Source organism: Centroberyx gerrardi, chromosome 18 (genome assembly GCF_048128805.1).
Source record: "Centroberyx gerrardi isolate f3 chromosome 18, fCenGer3.hap1.cur.20231027, whole genome shotgun sequence".
In the NCBI taxonomy this organism is placed as follows: Eukaryota; Metazoa; Chordata; class Actinopteri; order Beryciformes; family Berycidae; genus Centroberyx; species Centroberyx gerrardi.
Window position 1 is genome coordinate 19,928,469 of NC_136014.1, and position 9,307 is coordinate 19,937,775.

The window sequence follows — 9,307 nt, forward strand, 5'->3', positions numbered from 1 at the left end:
ACATGAAAAATCATTTGAGAAGACAATGTTGCTTTGTCTGTGGTGTGTGTGTGTGTGTGTGTGTCATTGGTGTAGACTTAGCTGGCAGAGGAAAAGAAAGGCTTGCTAATTGCTCCTCTGGCTGAAGAGTCATTACAGGGAAAGCAGCGTAACATTCCTCTTTAGAAACACACTCACAAATGCTTAGAAGTGCAAAAGCAGCACTCAAGCTTTTTCTTGTGATTCTCAGAAATCAAGCTCATCTTGTATGCTAATGCCAGTAGCCTGATAGCACCAATAATAGGGCCTACTAGTAAAAGCGCTAGCTGTAGTAATAGCAATATGAATATAGATGGCAGTGCAGTAGATCAAAGTGATGTGACGATTCCTAGTCAGCCAGATTTCACGACACAATTTAAATATGTATCTCAGCTCCATGCTAGTCAGTCAGTCCAACAGTGTAGGACTTACTTCGTAACAGCCACAATAGGAAAAGAAACATTACCATAAGCCAAAGGCTGCCAACCTATCACTATTCCTTTTCAATTGCTGTGTTAAGACTGGGTGCAGCAAGGGACCAACAGCTGAGCAGAGGGGTCACCCACACAGAGCTCACAGGGACTGCAGGGGGGAAAAGGAGAAAGCAAAGAGAGGAGAGAGAGAGAGAGAGAGAGAGAGAGAGAGAGAGAGAGAGAGAGAGAGAGAGAGAGAGAGAGAGAGAGGGGAAGAAAAGGAGATGGGAGGATGAAAAAACGGGAAGGTGAATCGAAGAGGAAGGGGGAGGAGAGGCCATTTGCAGTCAGATCCCTAGGGTCCTAAGAGGCTTGCTAATAACCTGAGCTACAGTGTGTCCTCTGGGAGACGGGGAGAGGAGGCCAGCCCTCCCCCTGCCACTTTCTGATGACACATCACAATTAGCAAGCATTTCCCTGCCTACAAAACTCCCAGACAGCTTGACTAAGTGCTTTTTTCTGACTATGTAAAGGAATATGTGAAATACCCAGACTCTGGAAATGCCACGCAGAATTTCTGATGTGTTATGCCTGTAAAAGACTTTGACTGAGTCCAGGTACTCGATTTTTGAATGGATTCCTATAGCCTCATCTTTGCTTCCATGGATGCATTGAGTGCACTTGGAGAATTTATCCATCACTATGTGAAACCCACCCAATTATGTTATGTTACTACTTAAAACTTTTTGGGGAAAAACAGGCATAAACTTCAAATTAGGGATTGCCATCTGGGTCACCAGCAATTATACCAAATACAGCAGACTACCCATTGCATTTCCAGAGTTTCACTCCAAAATAAATTGTGACAAAAAGGTTACCTAACCTTACAAAATGATTGACAGCACAAAATTATTACAAATTCTGGTACCTGTCAATCAATATTAGGTAATTTTAACAAAATGCTAATACTTTTCCACACTGGACCCTCAATGTTTTATTCTATATTTAATAATAGCCTGCAAGTAAAAACATTTTTCTCCAAAATGGAAATATTGAATTTTTGGAATAGAACTCTTCATTTGTGGATTGACAGACAGTAGGTTGCAAACTATAAAAAGTATGACACTAAAAATTCACAAGGGGGTGCAGCACTGTTGTTACATGGTTTAGGGCCATAATCCACAGGTGATGTAGATGATTACGGCAACATTGCCAGCTGAATTAATGCAAGAGTTACCCATGTGTCTTGTACCTTTAAGGACAACTCACTGCCTTCTGAAAATGAATGATCTATATTCTTTCTCTTCCTTTGACAGGTTTGGGATCGACTGCTGGGTAATTTAGAGAGTAAATGAAATGTGGAAGACGAAAGAAGAGCATAGTGGCTGCTGGACTGCTCCAATTGGGACACTGAGCTGTCTGATGTGAAGCAGCAGGCAGCAGGCAGCAGGCAGCAGGAGAGGAGAGGAGAGGAGGTGCATGGGCCCCCTCTGCTATGTCTGGCTGTTTGTGAGCCCATTCGGGTCGATGGAAAAAGCTGTGCGTGTGGGTGTGTACCACAGAGAGGGAGAAAGTAACTGAGTGTGTGTGTATGAGAGAGAAAGAGACAAACAGTGTATGAGAGCGCAAGTGAACGAACAAGCAAGTGTGCGAGCTGGTGTGAGAAAAGAATAGACCGACAAGGAAATACACAAGCTAGTGACCTTGCACCTTCCCAACAACACCACAAGCTGTACAGGAGTGAGCCACCGAGTAGACAATGACACAATGCAGTACAGCTGTCCCACTTCCTGGTATGACATCATGTACCCGTTGGGTCCTGAGCAGCTCAGTGAGTCCTAGCTGTTCCTTCCTGTTCTCTGTGCCCACCGGAACCACCGGACAGCCAGAAAGGAAATGGTAGAACAACCAGATTGGTAACAAGGATGTCCTGACTACGGCCCAACCCATACAGGATCTTCAGGTCTGATACCAATATTGACGTTCAGATTACATAAACATACAGATTACTGATTCATCTGCTGACATAGACTTCTTGTGAAAGCATGTGATTTCCCTGCGTTGCTCAAACTAATTTCAACTAATTTCTATAAATCTAACAAAATCCATCCGTTTCAATATCAAGCATTGTTTTCAATTACTGAATTAGTTCATGGATTTATTACAATCTAAACACAGATGATAACAATGAGTAGGATAATGCGGATATTTAGCCAATACAAAAGTTTAGGAGAATATTAGCTGGATATTTATAGGAGTTGGTATCTGTCCGGTCCTAGTTCTGACCTAAACATTCACAATGAACCCTCCCCACACACACACACACACACTTTATCTGTATTACTCACCATAGGCTGGTGAAAATACAAGCATCAGTGAACATTTACTGGCCCATCTGCACCTGGACTAGGCATTAGGCTTGTCAAACTTCTGTTGAAGAAGATCGCTCACGTTGCTGTAGTTCTGCTTACTGCTGCAGCACATTTGGCAATGCAGCTAGCAATCAGTAAGCTTAAATTAGTATCACCACATGTTTATTACTGCAGGGGTTGTATGCATCAAGTATGTGAACTCTGAGCCTAGCGTACAGAGCTGTTTTTCTTGGTGGAGTGGAAAGGCCTCCGAGCAGTATTTAGACCATGTGACACTAAAACTCTCCTTTGAAACCAACACAAATGAAATTCTTTTAGGCGGGGTGGCAGCAAGTCTTGTCTATTGAATAACAGGGGAAAGACTGATAGAAGGCATGTGTAGTGTTGCATAGACTGGGCAACAGGGAGGGGCTCCAAGAGATAGCCTAGTTAGGCAAAACCACAATAATGAATTTGTGTGTGTCACAACAGAGTGAGTCTGTTATGTTTATTGTGTGTAGAATGCATACAGTACGGTGTGTGTGTGTGTGTGTCCACATTTGCATGTATGCATCCAATCTGTGTGAGTAGGTGTGTGTTTTTGCGTGTATTGTGTGAGTATGGAGGGTGAGGTACATGCTTGCTTGAGGGTGTGTGTGTACACGCTGTGAGTAGTGTGTGTGAGGCATGCTGCCAATGAAAGCCTTGCAGGGTGGAGCACACATCAGCTGCAGCTGAACAGCTGGCCACTGCAGGCTAGCATTCAGTCTAGATTGAGAAAAGGTCAGCCTGCCTCACCAGTGTTTGCAGATTGTGGGCTGGCATGGCTGCTCATTTTCATTCAACCGCCCTGCGATCCGTTTCCCAAAACAGGGAATGAGATCAGGACAAAACAAAAAGCAGGAAATAAGAGGAGAAAAGCAGGAAATCTGTGAAAAATGAATGTGAGTGTTATGTCCCCAAAAACATGAAATCCTGTTTAAAAATGAAAAGGCATCCTAACGCACAAAATATTAGTGTTACACCAATGACAGATGACGTTAATGCTGAGATTAGAATCAGAAGTTAACAAGGAAGTCAACTTGATGTTTGGTGCATATAACGTTATCCCAGATAATAGGCTAAGCTTTTGAGACACTGAGCCTTGGACCAATGTAAAAATGTCAGAATCACATTGACAAACATTCATTATTCATCTCCTGACTGAGAAGTGCTTGCTCAATGAAAAAAAAAAACTGAGTAGTTAGTCATATGACTACACACATTTGATTGTGCAGCCCTAAATGGAGACTTTAGAGAGAAAGCATGAAGGTTTAGCCTCACTCCAACAAGACTAGATCAAAATTTTAGTTTAATAATTGTAGAATTCAGCGATATTTAAACATCTAATTTCATTTCATTTTGAACACCCACTATCATTAAAATTAGACAAGATGTTGACATAGGATGCAAGAAGTGAAGTAATTGTTGCCAAAATCATTGAGACCAATAATTAATGGTTAATCATTGTGATAACAATGTCTAGCAAAATAACTTTTTAGCCATAATCCTGCAGCCCTATCTTCATTCTCTGTGTTATGGTTTGCTTAGCCTTGTATCACATGACGAGGGTTAGTTAGGGTTACAAAATAAGAGAATACAAGAGTAGGCCTGAACTAGTGAATATGGTACAGTAACTGCTATGGTATAGGCTATGTGAGGAGGAATCAGGATACAATGTACTGTCCCCTGTTCATTTCCCCTATGGCTGCGGGTCATGGAGGGGTCTCTATTTCAACTGAAATGAGGTCACCAAACAAGAAGAAAAGCAAACCCAATACAAATGTTTGTCTTCTTCTGGGGCTCAAATACATTCTCAGGAAAAAAAAGGGAACATCACTGCGCCTTTGTCACTGGAGCCGTACCGCTTTATCAAAAAGGTACGTAGGCCCGGTGACTAAGGACCAATGATGTATCTTTTCTGTGAGTCTAGTGGAGGGGGCACGGCCACTGAGAGAGACTGACAAAGAGCAAGCTGGAGCGATCTTATGTTTCATGAGGCCCATCTAGAATGTTCTTTCAGGATGTAGGATTATGCCGCGATTTGAGCATGTGCCAACGCTGACTTTCTGATCCGATCTGTTTTTTAAAAGGCTGCAATCAGTCACATGCGCTTTTGGCTTTGATGTTATAAATAGGGCCGTAACGACATTGTATCACGTCTTGAGCAAACATTTAGCTAGTAATTGTCCAAATACTACAAAAGGTGTTGGATGTGTAGCAGGTGTGCCTCTTCGAATGACCTTCTGGCTGGGGGCTCTGCCAAGAACTATAAAGTGTCTTCCAAAAAAACCCATGAAAAACATGGGAGTGGTAGCACTCCAAAAACTTAAAAGACAAGACAAGACCTGACCTCAATTATAACATATTTTTGTTGATGTCTACATCACTAAAAGGTGTGGTCTGCGATCTTGTTGGCCGTGCGTTATCACAACGCTAAAACCACACCACAGCAAGTCTCATTTCACTTGAAAGGCCTTCCAGGCCATTCTAAAAGATGTAAATCTAGGCTATTCTTCAGTATTATCTGCAATCACTACTCTTTCAGTCAGTGCTCCATGGCTAAATGTTTGTTTTTGACTACCAACTGAAGTATGTACATGTCTTTTCCAAAAACACTCAGCTGTGAGACTGCATCACCATGTGAATTTTTATAGCACCATCCTGTGAAATTGCTAATCAGTGAATCCTCAATTCACCTCCTGAGTGGGAGAATAATTTAATATTGTTTACGGCACTCCAGCTCCATCAGATTCTGGGGCGAATCCTGCAGGTAATTTAAGTACACCAGTACTGATTGTATAAGTCCCCATCCACTATGCATCCACCCTGCATCAGTACTGCAGGACTTTCAAACAATTCCTCTCTGGAGTGGAGCAAAATCACAAGCAACAGCAGCTAGGATACATCTGTATGTGAGTGTTGTGAATGTGTCTCACCAAGTTCAGTGAGCGAGTGTCTTGTGTCAACACAGGGAAATGTCAGAATGAAGTCACCACTTGGCACACGAGCACAGGGCACCTCTCCTAAAGGCCAGGGCACACCGGCATTGTTGTGAGGCAAGCTAGAAGGGCAGGTTTGTCTACAGCAGACGGGCTGGGGATTGGCAAGTGGGGCAAAAACAGTGTGTGCTGCAGGAAACAAATGAGCAATCAATAAATAATGTTGACCATAGCTGTTGATAGGGCAGGAAACTATCCTTTTATTCCCACAGGACAAAATCACCCAAATCCACCAGATGCTTTCATTATTTTACCAGCCAGCTACACTTTTAGAGTAGAATAGGCCCTCCAGATGGTGACTGGTAGAGTAGACAAACTTAGCAGCCACAGCCAAAATTTGCCACCATTTGGCTGATGGCAACTTCCCACCCTGCCTGTCAGGAACACTGCCCCTCTATACTGGGTCAAACTGCTGCCTATTGAGCATGGTCCTAAAGCTTGTGTTACATGGAAAACAGTACAGATAGAAACTTTTGCTAGCAAATACGACCAACTGTACTTTTTTTCTATTACAGGCTTGTTTCTTACAGCCCACTATGTTATTAATTTGTCCCCATTTGCCAATTCACGTCCCTGCCTCCGAGGCTGAGGGCAACAATTTGCTCCTGCGTTACCTCAAACTGCTGCCCGTGTGTCAAGGCTTTAAAAGACAAGCAGGCCAGGCAGGCATGCTCCGGCAACTAGCTGGGCCTCTCCGCCAGATAAAAAAGGTGAGTTGTTCACATTCCACGTTCATGCACAAACCAAACCCCCGATGTCACTCACGCGCGCACGCACATGCACACACACACACACACACACACACACACACACACACACACACACACACAGTTCTTTTCCACAAATGACTGAGTTGTTTGTGTGTGGTCCTCCTGACTCCTGTGTGTTTTTAACTTTGTTTTCAACATGGGAGTGGGAAAGTTACAACATAGCAAACTCCTTACCCAAACTTTAGGGTGTGCTACTGCGATGCATATGCAGCAAATGACAACACCATACTTTTCTTTTTTTAACATTTGTTACAACAAAGTCGAGTTGTTAAGAAACAAAAACGGGGCTATTAGGTATAAAGTTCTCCGAAAAGCTCTCACACGCCCATAAAAAAGGAAAACAAAATGGCATGCAAACTGGTTGTGAAAACTAAATTGAACTAAAGTGGCCTTGCTTTTGGGGAGGGCCAGCCTGAGAAGAGCAGGCCAACTGAGCCCCACTACTACTATAAAAGGAATGTGATGGGGAAGGGAGGGCCACTGCACCACCAACATTAGCCTATCATCTTACCAAAGAAAGGAAGCTGAATACAAAAAGGAAAAGGAGAGGAAAGTCTTACCCCAATCCAAAAACTCCAGAATATTTTTCTCTCTTCTGAGCGGGGAGTTGTTGCACTCATCGTAAAGGCAGATAAGGATATCCAGCAGCGTTTCCACACTGAGGCATTGGCCATTGGATTGAGCTGGCCCGTCCAGGATCAGCTTTTCCAGTTTCTTCAAACGCACTTCTCCCGACATGATTCCGGCTGTTGGTGTTTTAAGTAAATGATGGAGGGGAAATTGTGTAGAAAAATGAGCAATCAAACACCTCCTCGGCCTAGTAACGCAGAGGGCCTGTAAGAAGTTCTCTCACCTTGAATATAAAAAAAACAAAAAACTTTGCTTTGGGGGCAAGCGGAGGCTAATTCCAGGTTAAAACAAATCTATTCATGACCTCCCTCTCACGATCCAGTATCTGGGAGGTGGATAAGACGTGCAGTATTTCCTCATTTTCATCAGACCTATTCCCACAGGACACATAAAAGAAGAACTCACAATTACAGACCCTGCCCCGGCCGGCAGATTTTGATGAAACCCTAACGTTAGCTGGCAGTTATTTCCTCCCCTTCTGGAGTCTTGTTTTCGGGTCTCCTCAAAGAAAAATGTAACGCCGCGTCAATGCAGTTCAGCAGATCCCCCTGAGTTGTGGTAGATATTTGGGATTCTCCATTCCTGCAGCAACCAAAAATGCAAGGCAGATCTGCAATGCTACAAAGCCCCAGCGCCCCTCCTCTGCTCTAGGAATGGAAGGGCGACAGCGGCTTAGTTAGCAGGCTGCTAGGTTAGCTAGTTAGCTAGCCAGCGAGCTAACGTTAACGTTACTTCTCTCCTTTCATAACTGCCGACATTCCCCCTTTTCCAAGAGCCGACTGTGTTAAGTACAATTTCAACAGGACTAGGTTGAATTTTGACCCTTTTCGACAATAGGGTTAATTTTTTACCCAACTGGAAAATATCCCCTTGTTTTCACAACTCAATGCTGGCAGATATGTCCTTTAAATCCCATTCTTCGTCCAGAAACCAAACGTCTGTTAGTTTCTTCACAGTTTAAAACGACGGTCGGGGTAGAGGTCCCATAGCCCGTAGCCGTCAAAAATGCGGGTCCTTTTGAAGGTTACAGAGGAGCTCGTTTCACGTCAAGAAGAAAGCTGTAGTCTAGTCTTGCTTATTCCAAATACGGGACACAGCCTAAATTCCCCCCCTTCCTTTCCTTTGCCTCCCCCGCCGGTCGCTTCTTGCCGTCTTTGCACAGTCAAGCTACAGCAGCTTGCTACCAGAGAGCCTCGAAAGAGAAGAGAGTCAAAAAGATAGCTTTATCCGTAACGCCGTTCGATAGGCATTTCGGTAAAGTAAATTGTCTGAGGACTCGTGCACTGGATCATGGGAGAGTCGCGGGGAAGAAGTGCTCAGCTGTAAAATATGAATGAGTTACAAATGGACGCTTGCTTCAGGATGCTACTTGCACCTTAAAAACATACATTTTGGAATTCATACTGATCATTTACCTTCATTTTCCTAAATTAATAATGTCTTCTCTGTAACGTGGCCCGTGGGACGGCTCAAGCCCATTATGTGAAGCATTTTCAAAGGAAAAAGTCGATATTTCTATGCCGATGCTTCAACTTTCACGCATGCGCACGGACACGGGACCGCTTAATCCGCCATCTTTGCTGTGTGATGGCGTAACCCGTCATTTGTTTTACAGCTCACAGCCAATCTCCCCGTGGTGTAGCATTTCTGGTAGCTGCTGCAGGCAAAATCCCAGATCATCATCATGGCGCCCGTCACACTGCCGTCACAGCATCTGCTGTGCGGAGGGAGGCGGCGGGGTGGGGGTGCAGGACAGGACTGTCAATATTGTGAATGAAAGGAAACTGCCTGCTGTCAGTCTGCTGGTGGCGTGGTGCGGAGGGGAATGACACAATTTACAATGAACAACAACGACTGGCCCTTTAATTGGCTCCAAACATCCAGTTTCTAGAGGATACGGAATGGTCTGCGTCAGTGAAAACTGTGCTGAGATCTGATCTGGTGGACCACACTCAGACAAGCTCCCAGTTTTGACAATTTCAGCACAAAATAGTACATAGTTTGCCTATATGTGTTGTGTTATATGGTTATTCCAATTCTTTATTGTGGCTGGAGCCTATAGGCCTATATCAGGAGTTTCCTAC

The 9,307-nt window shown here is 43.9% G+C and overlaps 1 protein-coding gene across 5 annotated transcripts in view; it reads right to left on the bottom strand.

Annotated features, from left to right (window-relative positions):
- The window catches only part of cdc42bpab (CDC42 binding protein kinase alpha (DMPK-like) b), an 87,098-nt gene extending 78,772 nt beyond the window's left edge, over positions 1 to 8,326 (bottom strand). For all 5 annotated transcript variants that reach the window (XM_071919983.2, XM_071919984.2, XM_078289748.1 and 2 more), the window contains exon 1: positions 7,154 to 8,326. In XM_071919983.2, the coding sequence (XP_071776084.1) occupies positions 7,154 to 7,331 (178 nt within the window). In that variant the 5' untranslated portion in view covers positions 7,332 to 8,326. The remainder of the gene's footprint in view (positions 1 to 7,153) is intronic.
- Positions 8,327 to 9,307: the final 981 nt, after the last annotated feature.